Source organism: Schistocerca serialis, chromosome 1, assembly GCF_023864345.2.
Source record: "Schistocerca serialis cubense isolate TAMUIC-IGC-003099 chromosome 1, iqSchSeri2.2, whole genome shotgun sequence".
Taxonomy (NCBI): Eukaryota; Metazoa; Arthropoda; class Insecta; order Orthoptera; family Acrididae; genus Schistocerca; species Schistocerca serialis.
The window spans coordinates 1169502587-1169522301 of NC_064638.1; the positions used below are offsets into that span (position 1 = coordinate 1169502587).

The 19715-nt window shown below is 40.7% G+C and overlaps 1 protein-coding gene across 1 annotated transcript in view; it reads right to left on the reverse strand.

Moving 5' to 3' along the window:
* Nucleotides 1-19161, reverse strand: part of LOC126456267 (facilitated trehalose transporter Tret1-2 homolog) — a 144493-nt gene extending 125332 nt beyond the window's left edge. Inside the window, exon 1 of the mRNA XM_050092022.1 lies at nucleotides 19032-19161. Coding sequence (XP_049947979.1) covers nucleotides 19032-19157 — 126 coding nt within the window. The 5' untranslated portion in view covers nucleotides 19158-19161. The remainder of the gene's footprint in view (nucleotides 1-19031) is intronic.
* Nucleotides 19162-19715: the final 554 nt, after the last annotated feature.

Genomic DNA, 19715 nt, shown 5'->3' on the forward strand with positions numbered 1-19715 from the left:
GGGGAGAATCGTTTCGCAGTTACTAGGAGATAGAGATTCTCTAAATTTATCCATCGGCGTTTCAAGAGCCACATATCTAGTGCGCTGCCAAAATTCTCATTAAAGTTTCTTATGCATGTCGTACTGACTAAATAACCTTTTACAGTCATATCCTCAGACATTTAAGCAATCAGAAGTACTTTACGAAAGGGATTAACTTTGGACCCATTGTTGTTTCTGATACACATAAATAATCTGCCACATGTATTTTCAACAAATGCAAATTTGACCCTTTGGGAGATGAATTAAGGTTGGACATACAAATTATCACCAGATCTTTTACTGCAAAGGCCGATAACGAAATATTTGAGCATACCAACAAATGGTTCATGGCAAATTAGTCGTACTTAAAATCCGACCAAAACTCAGATCATACAATTCTGTAGCTCACATACCACTCCACAAGCTTTACAAGTACTCACTCAAGCAATGAAACATAGTAAACGGATAGCGCAAAGTTCGTGAAAATAAAGATGCGTCGCAGCCTTAATTGCTAAACCTACACACCAGAAATAATGAAACGTTATAGTTCAGCTACTGAAATTTTGTCATATGATGACATGGTTGGAGATCGTGGCTGTTATTTCGAAACAATAGTTCAGCTGCATTTGCAGTACGGATGATTACACTTACAGCTGATTTGGAAGTGACCTGTATTCGACGGAGTATCATACGAATGAATCCAAGATCAGCGACGGCAGCGAAGTGTGAAACACAGTATACAACGCTGTAGATAATTATCAAGCCTTACTTTCCAGGTCCAAGGAGGAAACAGCTTACTACGTGGAAGCCATCGCATATAGGGAAGCAGTAAAATAAGGCAGATTTTGCACAGGATGCAGTTTCCCTAAGTGTACTACAGAACCTCAAAAAACCAAAATGGAACACAGACATTATTGAAGAAGTCGTCACAAATAAGAAGGAAAGAATAGTAACAAATGTTAATTTATATATAAGACTTGACGTCCTCACTTACAGCTCACGTAACAAATTTTGCTGAATGCTTTTATTATCTCGACGTAATACCTATGGCTTCATCCAAGTATGTTTCCTTTTTTCCGCCGCTTTTCTTCTAAATACACACAAAATACAGTTGTGGTACTGGAGCGCATAGTAAGTTGCTATCTGCCATCTTGAAATTTGACGAAAAATATGACAACAGTGTAATACCTCTTTTTGCGCCTCGGCAAGGATCTTTGTCGAAGAAATTTGACGAATATTTGATAATATTTATTGGTCGAACTATGATAGTGTAATACCGGCCTAACTTACTTTCTCAAGTCGCTACGTATTTAGCTTCAGTCCTCAGTTAGTACGATAAAACCTTTCAAGAAAGCTTGTTACGAGTGATTTGCATATTCGTATAATGAAGGAAAAAGGCGCTGAGGCTCTACGAGGAAGCAAAGTCACGGAGTGTATACAAACAATGGCCTTAAAAAAAACTTCGTAAGGCCGTTTGTAGTACGACACGCCACAGCTCCAAAACGGAGCTCTTGGAAAGCTATGCGATGTCGTAGTCTCCGTACTGTTTTAAGGAGGTGACTGATACGCCGGAGTGCAAAATGTAAGGACGAAAGTAAAATCAGCATGATGCGTCATTCCCAAGTAACGTAATTCGATGAAAACTGGATCATACATATCGAGAACTGCTACAGTATAGTAAAGAAGGTAAAATACGCAATGCGACGAACAGAAACGATATTTTCATTCAATTACAATGATTACACTGAAGTCGTCGTAATTCATTATGGTTTCCTCGCATTGCAAACGGCGGGGCATAGTTTTTGATAGGGTGTGGTATCACCACGAACGACAATACAAATTTTATCGTCAGGGCAGTTTCCTCGTTTCTGTGCCAGATGGTAGCACTGACAGTCTCCCTCCTCCCATCCTTTCCATATCGGCCGGCAGTAGGTAACAAGGCGCTAGTGGCAGAAAAGGTTTATTTCTTGTGCTGGAGTAATTTTCTTATGCTGTGTGTTTTCTTCATAGTTAGCAGAAAATTGCGGATTTCAATTCACATTTTGCTACAGTTGAGCGTCCAGCATTCAGGTACGTGCCCCTTTGCAACAGCTGACCCCACGCTACGCCATTTTGTTTTATTGCGGGAAACATTAATCGAAAATTTTTGTTTGGGAGTTTTCATACGAGGGCCGTTCAATAAGTAATGTCCCACTTTTTTTTAAAAAAAAGGCTATTAATATACATAGACGAAGGTCCGTGTTGGTGTTTCACATTTGATGTGTATTCTGTGCGCTGGTGAAGTTTCGAACCGTTCTGGTTGATGGCAGAGCCGTGGCACAGCGTCAAAATGGCGTCTACATACGACGTACACGTTACAAGCAGAGTGCTGTTTTGAATTATTGTGTGCAGGAAAAGAATCCCTGGTGAACATCCATAAACGTTTGTATGCAGTATAGCGATGCTGCAGTCGGTATGAGCACTGTTGGGCGATGGGTAAAGCAAGTTACAGCCTCAGGAGATGAAGAAACAGAGCTCCATGATCAGCCACGCTCGGGACGTCTTGTCACAGCCACTGCTCCAGGCAAGCTGAATCGTGCTGATTGCATTACTCGTGCCCACCGTCGTATCGCAACTCGACAATTGGTTCTACAGTTGCCGGTCAGCATTGGAAGTGCGTCTGCAATGATCCAGGCTATCGGATAACCAAAGAAGTGCTCACGATGGGTTCCACAAATGCTCACAGCGGACCACAAGATTCAAAGAAAGGCCTTTTCATCTGAGTTGTTGGAGCGTTTAGAGATTGACGGAGAGGCCTTTCTGTCACGGATCGTTACAGGGGACGAAAGCTGGGTGCACCACTTTGCGCTGGAAACAAAAAGGCAGCTCTTGGAGTGGCATCCTGCTCATTCCCCACAAACGAAGAAATTCAAGACTACCTTCTCTGCCAGAAAACTCACGCTGACAGTCTTCTGGGATTTTAATGACGTCATTCACGTGGATGTGATGCCAGGAGGGGCAACCACCAATACAGAGGCATACGTGAAGACTCTGAATAAACTCAAGATCCGATAATTCACGCCAATACACAAGTCTGAGAACCCGGGAATATATCGCCAAATTGGGTTGGACATCACTGCCTCATCCAGGAGTCTATAAAATCATTTGCGACACATATCCTTCATATTATATAGGGCAAACAGGGCGAGCTTTTTCAGTCAGATATAAAGAGCATCTATTGGGGAAAAAGGCACTAACATTCATAATTCTTCTTTCGCTGATCATTTGCTGATCACAGGCCACAAACCTAAGGAAATTAATGAAATTAATATTCTGCACACATAGAAAAAAAGGTTGTAGACTTGATGTTCTTCAGGAAATGGAAATATTCAAACACTTCTCTCTCAATGATTACCTTATTCTTAATGAACAGTTACAGTTACGTAACAAGAATTTCTTCAGTGGCTTCAAACCTTTACTGAAGGATCCTTAAAAGATATTTTTCATCTATGTCAATTTTTCCTCGTGCTTTTTCTGGAATGTTGTTTTCCTCCCCATACTCTTATTGCAGTTTAATCACTTACTGTATTTTACTGTAACAAATTACTGAAAAAATTTTCATAATTTCTTACTGTTTTTAAATTATAATATGTCTTCATACTATAAAATGTTTAAAAGTTGTAGACACATCTGGTGTACAAACTGCTGTAAGCTTTCTAGCACGTAAAGCAGATGTTACCAATTTTCATCACTAGATGGCGTAACACCTCACGTCCACATCGCAGTATAGCTGGCGCACGCGCCACGCAGTCTGATGCCACCTGTTTCAGTATACACAAAGAGCCCTTAGCGGAAATCTTTAATTTGTTACTAGAAATGACAGTAAAACTTTTACGTAGGATGTTTTATTATGTGACGTGGCCTTTTTGGTGTTAAAATTGTACGACGAGAGCTGTAATGCTCAAATTTTTACGTATGTAAGTACATCTTTATATACGAATATTAATTATTACTGTCTTGTATTTTTCTTATTAATGACTAACTTTGTATCCCCCTTATTTAGGTAATATAAATTCTGATGAAGACTCCCTTAGTTTAGCAGTCGAAACCATGGTCAATTCGACTATAAAATCCATTGCAACCAGTGGGCTGTCTTTACTACAAAGAATATATCACTTATGAACTCACATGGGAAGTATTTTATTTTGTTTTTTTAAATATAATCTACACCGGTTAAAGATGATAAAATCTTTACGTGCATTAGTTCAAGATCTAATAAAATCGATAATTTTTTTATATAGAAGGCTATGTTATAAAGGTAACAGTTCTGATCATATCCAGAAAAGAATGGGCACCAGTTTGAGGAAGTTGAAACAAAGTTTGACAGACAAGAAACTTTCTGATGGTAAAACCATAAGAGGCAAGCTGACATACAGAACGATTGATGAACTACAGCAGTATTATGCGATGGGAATTAGAAATAGTACTGAGGATTTGTTGAAAATGAAGCAGACACTACGGACTACCTTCTTCCACAGACTGTCAACTGATGAAGGACCAGTACACCACCTTTGCCCTCCTGGACCTGATTTATGGTGCAATCACCGCAATGCCCAGTACTCAAACAGCTCATACAGCCATAAACATTCCATTCCAGCAGTACTCATGGATATCATAAAACCTATTTACAGAGGCGTGGCAGATCCTGAATTACTGAAGAAGTGTCTGCATGGTCAGACTCAAAATTCCAATGAGTCGTTCAATAATCTTATATGGACTCGCTTACCAAAAAATGGTTTTTTTGGAATAAAGACATTAAAGAGGGTGTCAATCATGCTGTTATTGCTTTAAAGGATGGCAACATTGGTAGGGTGAAAGTGCTACAGCACATGGGAATTAATCCTGGAGCAAACTGCATCAGAGAACATGAACGCATGGACAAGGTTCGCACTGATAAAGCTGAGTATGCAGCACAGTTGGCCACTAAGGAGTCCAGAGAGAGAGAGAGAGAGAGAGAGAGAGAGAGAGAGAGAGGAAAAAAAAAACTTGGAAAAAGATCGCCGGCCAGAGTGGCCGAGCGGTTCTCGGCGACACAGTCTAGAACCGCGCGACCGCTACGATCGCAGGTTCGAATCCTGCCTCGGGCATGGATGTGTGTGATGTCCTTAGGTTAGTTAGGTTTAAGTAGTTCTACGTTCTAGGGGACTGATGACCTCAGAAGTTAAGTCCCATAGTGCTCAGAGCCATTTGAACCATTTTTTTTGTAAAAAGATCAAGAAGATGAGATACGGTATGGTGCGGAGTGCTTCTGAGTGACTAAAAATAAAAAATTAAGCATATATTAAGTGAGTTACAGTCTTTTGAAACTTTAGAAGCCGTTCCTGAAACTTTACATTTTTCTCTAAATCTCAGAAATCACTTCGAGAAGAGTACTCAAATTTTCAGGAAGTAATAACATACGTATCCTGAGTCACCTGAACTAAAAGAAGAACATAATGTTATGTATAATCAAAATTATTTAGTATAACGTACAAAAAAGTACACAAAATTTTAACCGTGTAATTAAAAAATTGTATTTCCGAAAGCAGCGGCTGAAATGCAATTATTTTAGTTCAGTAGACTCAGAACATAGAATTTAATGTACTGTAAAAGTTTCATGTCAATGGCTACAGTGGTTCCTGAAATACAGGGAAGCCAAGTTACTAAATTTAACCTTATCGGGATAGGGCGCTCCCACTCCCCTTAAGTTTTGCAAAACAGTGTATTTTGTACAGTATTTGTACAAGATGTTTCGCAGTTTCTATTACAGGTTTCAAGTGATTATAGAGGGGACATACAGATAAAGTTTTGGTAAGGAATTCATATCCGTAAATGTACCTTTTGGATATAAAATAAGTTTGAAGATGGGATCACTTTCAGATATCTCGCTTCACGGCAAGCAGCCAAACTGAGAAGAGGGCGCCACAGTCAGTCGCTGTTGTAATTATGACGTCACATTTCATATTCGTCCGACCACATCAACGGCAGTGCCGGGACGGGTACCTTCGCAAACTAGGAGGGTTGACTGTGATGCTCCATGGACGCACTGAGTTCTTGACTTTGTGGAGCACGCCATTCGTTACGAAGAAAAGAACCCTACAACACGTACCCGAAACATTCCCCTTGCCACGCGCTCTAGTACAGCACACGTCAGACCTCATGTGCAAATGTGAAGCGGCAGAATTTAAACCGATCCGTTCTTCAAACTTATTTTAACATTCAAACAGTACATTTCCAGACAGAGTTTGCCACCAAACTTTATCTCCTAAGTCCCTGCTACAACCCCTAGAAGATTCCAATAGAAATTTTGCAGTCTGAAAAGCTTGCAAGGTTGTTGCAGGGTAGGTTGTGCTGAGAGATAATTTTTAAGAAAAAAATTCGATACGTTGCGCCGTTTCCGACTTAATTAGCTTTGAATTTGGCCACTCAGGTCGCTGCGAGCGCAAATTCAAGCAGTCCGCCACATACGGTGTTGTCAGACGTCTTCTTCGTTTGTTTTCCTAAAACTAAACAAAAGAGTGATACAAATATTGGACATGGGACGGTAGTAAGGATCGAACCCAAGCCAACGACCTATCACTCTCGGAAGCTATCATCAACGCCTTGAGAACAACTGAGACTAATCGTATCTGCCAAGCTGCTGGAATTAGCTCGCGTAACAACCTGACTGTTGAATTCGATGCTAATTAAATCGGAAACGGCGCACCGTATGGAATTTTTTTCTTAACAGTTATTTCTCAGCACAACCTACCCTGTGACACCCTTACAAGCTTTTCAGACTGTCTCTGACCACCCTGTACAGGGCCACTTCCCTGCCTCCGTTCACGTGTCTTCGCAAAGTTTAATTACTTCTTTTTGGAGCGGCATAAAAGTCTTTAGTTCACCAGGCACCAGTGCAACAGGCAGGAACTACAGAATCTTTGTAGCATCGGACTGTCTACAGTACTAAAGAGTGGGAAATAATTACATCCAGTGTTTCGTTAGTTTGATGAAATACCATTTGTAAACACAGATACTTGACAGTATGCTGCACACAATGAATCGTGAATATCTTAAAATTTCATTGCTAGTCAGTGAAAAGTGAGGTTACCTCCTTTGCCATGAACGCGACATACTGCCCCACGATCGCATTAGGGAGCACGGATTCCTAGACGAAATCTATGCTATTGACTGAACATGCCTAGATCTGTGGACGATTTTGTCGTTTATCCTGCTCCTTGGCTAGAGAACTACATTAACAAAACGCATTTAATTGTGTTACAGTGCTCTGGCACTAACGACATTTTAATAGGAAAACGTGAAAGGCGTCTGGAGACAATTTGTAGTTACAAGTTGTATGGGTCCATTACCGTCTTTTGCAGCTGTAATGAAAGTCTTATTAAGATCAAATGTGTTTCGTTTATTCTAAACCATCTTCAGTGGTCAGGGGATTTTCCTTACTACGTTCTTCCTGTTCTTCTACGTGTATGTGTTTGATTTTCAGCGTATAACACTTTCACTGTACTAAATATACTCACGTTTATGTGTTGAGAAGAACCACTGTCATCTCGGCATTTCGTGTGTTTTGTTTACTCGTAGACCAGCGACTTGAACTGGTCACTGTAACTGCGGAAATGGTTGCATAAACGAAGATACCTGTCCTGGTTTGAGGCTAGACCGGTAAAAACTGCTTCAAATGGCTCTAAGCACTATGGGACTTAACATCTGAGGTCATCGGTCCCCTAGACTTAGAACTACTTAAACCTAAGTAACCTAAGGACATCACATACATCCATGCCCGAGGCAGGATTCGAACCTGCGACCGCAGCAGCCGCGTGGTTCCAGGCTGAAGCGCCTAGAACCTCTCGGCCACCGAGGTCGGCAGACCGGTAAAACTGTAGACTGATACACTAGGTACACTGCGGTATCGTATAGGTTTCCAAAAGCTCCGTTTTGGCGAAGTGGCATGTCTCATGTATCAAAGGTTTTGCGAAGCTTTTTAAGGCCGTTGTTTGTATACAGTACGTGACTTGACTTCCTCGTGAAGTCTCAGCTCTTCATGCGAACGGGTAAGTCGCTCGTAACAAGCGTTCTTGTAAGACTTTCGCGTACTGACTGCCGACTCCCGCTAAATACGTATGACTTAACCAAAATGTAGATCACATTTGCCGTCTCACTGGGAACACTTCCCTCAGTGCTAGTGACGAAGGGCACAGGCTCTACGTACTCTTTCCCTTTTTCCTTCTGCGTGATTAAAACGACCCATTGTGGTGCTTCACCTAACCTTCCCACGAGTTCCTGTAAAAACGGTAACCTCAAGGGGAGACATTCCGTTCTATGCAGCCCCGGATGCGCCGTCCTCCATCATGAGTGCACGTGACAAAATAAGCCATTTCAAATGGTTCAAATGACTCTGAGAACTATGGGATTTAACATCTGAAATCATCAGTCGCCTAGAACTTAGAACTACTTAAACCTAACTAACCTAAGGACATCACACACATCCATGCCCGAGGCAGGATCCGAGCCTGAGACCGTAGCAGACGTGCGGTTGCGGACTGAAGCGCCTAGACCCACTCGGCCACCGCCGCCGGCAAATAAGCCATTTCCTGCAGTTACAATGCTCGGATTAAAACAGCCGTCTACAAGTAACTGTTTGTTGTCTCCACACGCGTTACACGTTTCCACATAGGAGCATCGTCATTCATCTAGTACTACAAGGTATATAAATTAATTTGATGTATAATTGTACGTTACTATAATAGAAGCAGGATACACGAAGAAACGACCACAGGTCTTTTACTGGACACGTAAAAACTTTCTGCCCTTACACTGACGAATTTTATGCCGCTGTTGTTAGTAGCTGTCAGAACTTAAAGAAACAAAACGATCCGAGTAGGACCAAATCTCTGAGTATTCTATACAAATTTAATTAAGTATATAGATAGTTTATCTATAGGTTTTTATGAGTGAGTTTCCGAGTATCAAATACGTGACACAGATGGCCGTATCTTTTGACTACATTGACTTAGGAGCTTAAAGTTTTTTCGCTGCCAAGAGACTGCAGACCTTAGCATTTGATATAAATTCAACCTGCTACTTCTATTTCTACATCTACATAGATACTCCGCAAGCCACCTTACCGGTGCGTGGCGGAGGGTACTCTATACAACTACCAGTCATTTCCTTTCCTGTTCCACTTGCAAACAGAGCAAGGGAAAAAGCGACTGTCTGTATGGCTCCGTATGAGCCATATTTTGTCGTATCTTGTCTTCGTGTTCCTTACGCGCTATGTATGTTGGCGGCAGTAGAATCGTTCGGCAGTCCGCTTCAAATGCCGGTTTCTAGCTTTTCTCGACAGCCTTTCTTTAAAATAATGCCGCCTTTCCTCCAGGCATTCCCATTTGAGTTCCTGAAGCATTTCCGTTAGACTTTCGTGTTGTCCAAACCGACAAGTAACAAATCTAGCAGCCCTCCTCTGAATGGTTTCGATGTCTTCCTTCAATCCGACCAGGTAGGGATCCCAAACACCCGAGCAGTACTCAAGAATAGGTCGCACCAGCGTCCTATACGCTGTCTCCTTAACAGGTGAACCAGCAGTTACCGATCCAATAACTGCGCCAGACACTCGTTGTCTTATATAGGCGTTACAGACCGCAGCGCCGTATTCTGCCTGTTATACACATCTCTGTATTTGAATACGCATCCCTATAAGGCTTTCTCTGGCGCTTCAATGTAGTTTATGCTTGCGTTATGTCGGTGTTTACCACTGTGTTATATCTTATGCAAGCTGTAGTACTGCCTTGAAAATTTGGAGTTAGTACGCTATCGTAAAGGGCGGTCAAAAGGTTTCCATTTGGGGGCGTTGCTGCTGCGTATATGCAACGAAGTGCGACCCCGATGCAGGTGTAGAAGCACCGACAAATAGGCAAAGTGTTAATTCGTGTCTTTCAGACGTGCGTGCGGTACATGCGGAAACGTGAACAATGGCCACGTAATTACCAAATGCTCCCAACACGACCAACGTGCTGTTGTTCGTTTCTTGGCTGCGTAAGGATAAATACCGGTAGACATCCATCGGAGAATGAAGAATGTGTATGGGGCAGCATGGCTGTCGAAAAGCACGGTTAGTGGAATGGTGCGCCAAGTTGTGTGCTGATCGATCTGGAAGGCCAGCCTCACTCAAGTGGGGGACACTTGAAGTCTCGCCCTATAGTCCTGGTCTCTCCCCATGCGACTGTCACTTTTTCGGTCCGTTAAAAAAGGAATTGAATGGTCGATGATTCCTGTTGGACGCGGATGTGCAGCAGGCAGTTACAGACTTCTTCACACAGCATGATACGGTGTTTTATCAAGACAGTACCCTCAAACTGGTGCGTCGATGGTGCCACAATGCTAAGAGTTATTTTGCCTGATTGGTAATCCGATTCTGGACTGTACGGTCTTCGAATGTAAACTTTTTGATCACTCCTTACACTTTAAGTGTTTGGAAGTTGCTACAACTCATGGTTCCATTCCGACTTGTGTTTGTAATTTGTACGAGTCCAATACTTTTAATGGATTCGTTTAAAACACATGAAGGAACTGAACAATGTATCATGTATAAAAACATGATAGTTCCTGCTAGTTTTAGTAACTGTAAATGAACTGCAGGAGGACCATACACCTAATTTTAGGTAATTACCATTCAGATAAAATAGTATAAAACAGTAGCTGATTTGCACGTGCCAAGGATGTCGTCAGTAGACTGAGCCACCTTCAGATACCTCTATCTGACGTAATATTATGTGCTAAATATAGTTTTCCACGGATTTTTACGTTAGGGTATTAGGTAGAAGTCTCTAACGTTTTAATAATATGTGACGGCCTATGATGACTTCAGAAGTAGATTAGGTATAAATTTAAGTCTTTGTCTCTTAAATTAATGACACACTTTTTTTAAAATACTTAACCCATTAGTTCTACTGGTTCGACTTTATTTCTGGTGCAAAAACACGCAACAACACTGGAGTATGCATATTTCCAATTATTGTCACGCTAAGGTATAACAAACTGGCAATACAACAATCCTGTTCTCAAAGACATAGGGTAGACAGCATCATTGGATAGATGTGGCCTGTCAGTTACTACGGACAATGTAGTTTATGTGCACTCTAGATATTGACGTAAAAGCTATTCATCAGTGTCTCGAATGGGAGAGATCAATAAATTAGTTAGGAGATGCATGATATCTAGTGTATTACGTATTGTATTGGTTTCTTGTATGTCTGTTGTGAACATGTACATCTGATGGTATAAAGGGCGTTCAAAACGTTTTGCACAGTCGTCTCTAATTTTTTTATATATTTTTAGCAGGAGGAGAGTGAAATTCTTTGTGAACATACTTGGAACATTTAGCTATAAGTTGGTACATAAAAGTATTTTCTTTCATTTACAGGTGAGCCATAATGGACCTTGCAGTAGATGTCAGGTTGCGACAACGGTCGGTGATGGAGTTCCTCTTCAAGACCGGCGATGACTCTGCCACATCGATCCACAGGAAGTTGCTCCCTGTTTATGGGGAGGACACAGTGGATCGCAGCAGTATCCAGCGGTGGTTGCAGAGCTTTAAAGGAGGTGATTTCTCTCTACTGGATAATCCACGATGCGGTAGACCATCGACGGCAGTGAGCAATGTGAATAAAGAGACCATTGATCAAATCATCCAAAATGAAAGATGTGTGACGACACGACAGCTTGCTGAAATGACTCATTTATCATTTGGTAATGTGATATCACTGGTACAGTCACTAGGGTACAGAACAGTCTGTGCACGTTGGGTGCCTAGACTACTGACAGTAGAAATGAAAGCGATGAGGAAGAATGACCTTTACTGAAGAGTGGAAACAGTGTTTTGACGGCGTCATTACCCAAGATGATTGTCCAAACCTGAGAGCAAAACCCAATCCATGGAAAAGCGTCATCCGGGTTCCCCTTGGAAGAAGAAACCAAGACTTTATCACGAACAGCAGGCCGAAAGGCGGTGGCCTCCTTTTTCTGGGTTCAGTGTGATGTCATTTTCATTGACTTTTTGGAACCTGGTTCCATAATTAACCGGGACCGTTACTGTTTGTCACTGGACAAGCTGTGACGTGCCATCAAGACCCACAGACCACAGCTTCAGGGTCAGCTCACCAGACTACACAATGACAATGCCAAACCCAATACAGCCCTTATGATGCAGGAGAAAATCAGGAAAATAAGTTGGAAAATTGTTCCTCATCCTCCCTACAGTCCGGACTTGGCTCCATCTGATTTTTACCTCTTTGGTCGTGTGAAGGCCTACCTGAGTGGTAAAACATTTGATAGTGAGAAAGACCTTATTTCCTGTGTCAAGCGATGATATAAAAGTCAGTCCCCAGAATTTTACCAAATTGTATTTACACCATGGAAAGAACGTTGGGCTAGATGCGTCACCGCTGGTGGAGGTTACATTGAGTAGGCTTAATGTATAGGTAAATGTTCCAAGTATGTTCACAAAAAGTTTCATTCTCCTCCTGCAAAAAATAAAAAAATTAGGGACGACTGCGCAAAACTTTTTGAACGCCCTTTGGACATTTGATGGTGAAATTAAAAGGCCTGAAATCGATCATGGTACAATAAAATGAAGACAATTTAATGCTTTAAATGACAGAATGTTTTATCCAGCATAACAATGTAATACATGTCAGTACTGCTTAATTTATTACGTATTTCTGATTTCACGAAGACTGTGCTGAAAAAGTTTGAAAATATCAGCAGGAAATGAGCAATGTAAACTTCAGTTGGTAAACGTACAGGGTGCTAAGGGTACAGCTACAGATATTGGGATAATTGATACTTTAATATGTACCCACTTCACAGTGTTAGTTGCTTTTTCTCTGCTTCTAACAGTGTTACCGCTGACATATCACATAATTTTCTACCTGATGTTTTCTGCACAGTTGTAACTTTGCCGTGAAGTGGATTACGCCTGTCAGTATAGTCTACTCGTTTTGCATCTGTGCTCCACAATTCAGTACTGACCTGCTGCTCAGGGGAAAATAACAGTTAATGGCTTGCTTGTGTCACAGATTCTTGGAGGTACTAACCAACCTAAAAACATAATATTCAAAACAGTTATTAGTTTGCAAATGAAGTAAATACTGATGTGATCTTTTCAGTACTGTGCCCTCAGTCAGCAATGGAAATATCTGCACTTACACCCCCAACACTCTGCACATCCTCAGGAGCAAGACATTTTCCAAAGGACTGCAGTTCACAGCAAACTTTAGACCACGTATATGCGAGTAAATCCACATTTATAGCCACTTCAGTATCAGAGTCAGTTGCACAACTTCCACGAAATGCTTCTTCAAGCAGAGATAAACAGTCCACCCTACTTGCTGCATCTGTGCTAGACATAAACTCAGTGGTCCACTTGTCATTGAGTTACCCCGATGACCATCAGTTACTGTAATGTTTCAGACAATATAAGTAGCAGCTACTCATTGGCATCAGAATCTCCTCCAAATTCTGAACCTCCTATACACTGTTCTGTAATCTCTTCCCAGCAGTTCATTACACTATTAGCCACAATTAGATCTGCCATGGAACTATGCCACTTCAACGAAGTCAGTCTTACAGATAAAAAAAAAGTATTCAAGAATGTCAGTATTATTCCTATAACTGTAAAAGGCAACCAAAAGTAAGTAAGTACTATGCTTATTACATTCCAGTATGTGCGTGCACTGTTTTAGACATGTCACATATTTTCAGCAATCATCCTATAAGTGCAGTGTCAGCGGAAATAATTAGCATTTTCGAAGAGATAATCTGTGAAACAATATTATCTGCGATGTTCATTCTTCGTTAGAAGAAGCATTTCACAGCATATAATCAGTAAAACTGGATGTAACTAGGAACTGAATTCATGACAATCTGTTTGCTTCCACGAGCGGTGTGAATGAAAACTAGCTGTAAATATGCTTACAAATGACTCCCGTATTCTTTTCATGCTTTATGATGTTGCAAATGTTACAGTGAATTGAACGTACCCTCTTTTATATCAGAAGAGTAATCCCACAGGTGACTAATGTTAGCTGAACACAAAACCAGCTCTGAAGACGAATGGCTCAAAGGCCATCGGTAAATATTTATACTTTACTCAAACGTTCTCTGATATCTCAAGTCTCTCGAGTTAGAAGCCTAGAAATAGTATTCTTGGCTATCAGAGAAATTATTGTGATTATATTAGTACCAATACAATGCGATTGTTGATAGGAAATAAAGAGCATTTAAGGTCAGTGGTATATACAGGGTGTCCCAGAAGAAACGATCAATATTCTGGGATATAGCATGAAGAATGGTCATTCCGAACGATAAAAGGCTGGTAAACATGAGATGTAAAAAGCAAATCTTAAGAGTTACGAGTAACTTGTTTGTCTTCGATACTGTGAAACAAACCTTTTCTACAGCAAGCTCTTTGCTTCCCATATTTTGGATTTGGTATTATGGACCAAAAAAAGAACTTAACTGTCCAGTAAACATGAGCTCTAAAACTCATACATTAATAGCTATGAGTACTTGTTCATCTCCGCTACTGTGAAACACATCTCTTCTACTGAACAAGTACCCATAGCTCTTAAGAGACATTTCTGGTGCGAATGATCGTTCCTGTCATATATCTAGATAGTGACCATTCTTGCGACGCCCCATATACCCTTTACCAGTGCCACGTCACGGGTGGACGTCCATGAAATTGACCGAAAAATGCAATTTTAAATTTGTTTTTTATTTATTATTAGAACCCATGGACAAAAAGTTCCCAAAGTTTCAATGATGAAATCGTATCCGAAGTGACTGAAAAATAATTAAATGGGTGGTGCGACCTTCGAGTCACGCCCACTTTTTGAAGTTACACTTCAGTACCAGCTCAGTGAACGACGACTCGGTGGAATACTTTGAAGCACACTTGCACGGAATGCATCCAGAAGGCTGCGATATGTACTCTTTGGTTTTATAGATCATTTGGTATATCTAAAAAGTGCGTTCATAACACCCAGAATCCAAATGAGTCTCTAAATTCACTCATATGGAAACCATACCCTAAAACTGCATTTTCATCTGCCACAGTTGTGAGAATTGCAAATTCTGATGCATTTCTTGTATTTAATGATAAGAACTTAGGAAAGGTGAAAGTATTATAGAGAAACATCTTTAAAGTAGGAAATTTCACTCAAAACATCTTCAGACAAAAAGATTTGCAGCGCCTCTCTGTAGCTGCAAAATCAGCTGAAGACCTGGTAACGGAAAGAAGGAAGAAAACAAAAAATCAAAACAGAAACGTTGAAAGGGAAGAGGACCCTCAGTATAAATCTGCGGCCTTCTGAAGAGACTACGTAAGAAAAAACGTTAGGTTGAGCTTAAAATTGCAATTTATGAAGAAATGGGTTTCAAAGTTTATATACTTTTTTCTCAGAATCTATGAAGGCCAGAACTACGAAATTTTCTACACTTTTTCCTATAAACCCAATAAATTGTATCATGGGAAAATTTGGAAATTCTAAGTGTAAGCTGAGATACAGAACAAAGTGCTTGTAATTTTGCATGAATTCATACATAATATTTACAGAACTGTAATTAATTTTTTTTTTAAATTCTCCTATATTCAAAAATATCTCAAGAGGGAAGCTTACTACATGCAAAGAGATTAAACAGACAAATTTAGTAGAAATATCTTGAGTAGTTTCTGAGAAAAATTACATATAATATTTTTTGAAACAAAGTTTTTAAATTTAATACAAAAAGTTAAATATACAGAGCGAAGAAAAATTCGCGCACTCGGATTCTGCAGCGTGATTCCTCACACACTGTCAATACAAAAATGTCTGTTACAAAATTTCACCCTGCGCATATTTCGGGCAGTAAATAGACGTTAAAGATTGGCAGTCTGGCAGCACTGTAATCCATTGTACGGTAATACCTCTGTCCACAGATGGAGCAATGCTCTGCAGTTGGTGCAGTGGATAGTATTTTGCGTTAGCACACAGGAGGTCGAGGGTTCGATTCTGGGTCGAGGCTTATTTGTTTTTATTCGTTGAAAGTATTCTGCATGGTACGGTATCTGGGGTCTTACTCGTCATACAGCGATTACAGGGGGTCTTCTGTAAAACACTTGCAGTTACGTACTACGAACACGGAAATGCGAGTACAATTGTTTTCATTGTTCAGTTTTTAAAGAAGCCTTTTGCACGTCGTGGATGCGAAATGCTTCGCGCCACTGCATCTGCTAGATTCCAAACCTGTTTTCTGCGTACGATGTCCCCATGGTTCCACCGAAATTATTTGCGAAGCACATTGCTGCTGGTGACGTAAGGGCCTAACGAAATGTAATGGAGCTGAACGTAGCAAGAATAATAGTTGGTATTAATCCATGGGACCACTGCGGGGAGGTAGACAATAAGAGGTTTGGAATCTAGTAGATGCTGTGGTGCGAAACAATTTGCGTCCACGACACGCAAAAGATTTCTTTAAAAGCTGACCAATAAAAACGATTGTACTTCCATTTTTGTCTTTGTAGTATGTAACTGCAAATGTTTTGTAGAAGACCGACAGTAATCTCTGTATGATGATTAAGAGGCCAAATACAGTACCATGCAGACTGCTTTTAGCAAATAAAAAAATAAACCTTGACCTTGAATCGAACACTCGACCTTGTAACGGGACATCCTCCGCTAGCATTATCTTTCCTCAACAGTAGTTGCCGATACCGGTATTATTTTTCGAATTTTGGATAGCTCAATATCATCTCAGTTGATTTTCTGAAAACTTTCATATAATTTTATACACAGTATGTTATATCTCAAGATAAAATTTATGAAAAGGAATTACCTTATAAAATATTTTAGTCTCTACGGTATAATCGATAAGTACCAGTTCTGAGTGTACAGTTAAAATTATTTTTTTTTGAAACATTTGAAAATATGAAGTATTAGCTCACTTAAAATTTCTAGTATTAATTACGTAATCCTGTATTGTCTACTATGTTTATTCCTGGATTAATTTATGAAATAATAATCGATATTAATAATGTTACAGAAACTAGTAGAAATTCATTTGATAAGAAAAAATGGAAACCCTTTGGACTTTTGTTATTTCCGCAGAGTGGGGGAGTCGTAAGCATGCCTCTGATGTGATCGGACGTATTTTTGTGCGAACAATGTAATTTTGGCTTTGTTAATGTGAAAAATCAAAATGCTGTATGATATACTAAAAGGTCAGAAAATATATTTATGTAAAACCAAAAATTCTGTAACAACAATCTTCAAATTTGTTCAGTTCAATCCAACCGAGAGGACCTAAAATATGGGATTTTCAGCTTCAAAAATCAGACCCCCTAGACAAGAAGAACTGGAGGCATCTCAACATGTCAAGCTAAGTAAACTTCATAGTTTATTGTAATCCTCACTCCTCTCAAATCTTCATAAAATTCAGTGTGGACAATAGATGGAAGTAGGAAGGAGGAGGTAGGTTACAACCTCCTGCATGCTAACACAACACGGTATCGACTGTACCAACTGTACACCACTATTGCTATATCCTGGCAGAGGTAGTTACCGTACACGTGATTATAGTGTTGCCAGATTGCCGATCTTTAACGTCCATTTACTGCTCGAAATATGCGCAGGACGAAATTTTGTAAGAGACATGTTTGTATTGCTAGTTGATGAGGAATCGCGCTGCGAAGTCAGAGTGCGCAAGTTTTTCTTCAACCTGTATATATATTGAGCAAACAGTAAAGGAAACAAAAGAAAGATTTGGAGTAGGAATTAAAATCCATGGAGAAGAAATAAAAACTTTGATGTTTGCCGACGACATTGTAATTCTGTAGAGACAGCAAAGGACCTGGAAGAGCAGCTGAACGGAATGGACAGTGCCTAAAAAGGAGGATATAAGATGAACAATAACAAAAGCAAAATGAGGATAATGGAATGTAGTCGAATTATATCAGGTAATTCCGAGGGAATTAGATTAGGAAATGAGACACTTAAAGTAGTAAAGGAGTTTTGCTATTTGGGGAGCAAAATAACTGATGATGGTCGAAGTAGAGAGGATACAAAATGAGACTGGCATTGGCAAGGAAAGCGTTTCTGAAGAAGAGAAATTCGTTAACATCGAGTATAGATTTAAGTTTAGAACGTCTTTTCTGAAAATATTTGTATGGAGTAGTAGCTATGTATGGAAGTGAAAGATGGACGATAAACAGAAGAGAATAGAAGCTTTCAAAATGTGAAGCTACAGAAGAATGCTGAAGATGAGATGGGCAGATCACGTAACTAATAAGTAGGAACTTAATAGAATTGGGGAGAAGAGGAATTTAATGGCATAACTTGACTAGAAGAAGGGATCGGTTGGTAGGACATGTTCTGAGGCAAGAAGGGATCATCAGTTTAGTATTGGAGGGAAGCGTGGAGGGTAAAAATAGTAGAGGGAGACCAAGAGATGAATACACTAAACATATTCAGAAGGATGTAGATTGCAGTAGTGACTCGGAGAGGAAGAGGGTTGCACAGCAAAGAGTAACATGGAGAGCTGCATCAAACCAGTCTCTGAAGTGAAGACCACAACAACAATGTATATAATCCAAGAAAATTAACAGTAAATGTGTTAATTTCAGGTAAAGCATGGAACAAAATTATATTACCGTGTCTTCAAAATTGTGGCTCTGGTGTATCTTTTAAATACTGCGTATTTTTCATGAACGTCCCCTCTTAAAGGGTTAACTGCGGTCGGGGGCAATTTCTTTTCCATGATTAACGATACGACCGCTTTCCCAGTAGCAGCATCTACGATGGAAAGGTTACACCTGTTAACTGTATTTAACGTAGAGCCACTTTTTGGAATAGGCCGTGATCTACGTACGATTATATCGTTACAAGATGACAGAGGGGAGGAAAGTATTAGTGGGAGAAGTGGAAGATGAGACACTGCGTGACTGGTGAGTTGGGCTGCACCTGGTTGGTGTAGTCGTGCTGTGGTGGTGCCGGGCGGCAGGCGTACGGGTCGAGGATGGCGTGTTTCTCCGAGGGCTCGCCGCCCGCCCTCAGGCCGCAGGGCCAGCGCCTCCACAAGGTCCGCATCCTGGGCCGCGCCTGATCGCTACTGCTACGGCGCGCCGCCTGCCGACGTGGTCTGCCCAGCTGGCTGTGACGTCACAAGGTGCCGCGCGCACCGCATGCGCCGCCAGTGATAGAGGACTGGCCTCCAGGTGCGTCCCGTGAAGCGGTTGTGGGAGCATTCAGAGCACATTCGATCTGATATGCGACTGTATAAGACTGAGCCGATTTCACGTGATTGTATCTTCTGCACGAACAAAGACTGACATTTGGGTTCAATTTCATTTTCAAAAGAACCATCCGTTTTGACGAGAGTATATCGGCATCTGCATCTATACACTTACTCAGCAAACCAACGTACGGGGTTATTAAAATTTTTCTGGGTATTATGCCGCGTCATTGCTAAAAACTAAAACCGACGTTTCGGCCGAATTGCAACGGCCTTCCTCAGGGCACGACTGGTTTTGTATGGGGATAGTTGCTTCTATTTATTACAGATTATCGATGTCTGACGTCACTCTTGTAAAACTTTTAATTGGCCCTCTAATATGACTGGCTAGTCATGACGTAAGGGAAGATGGA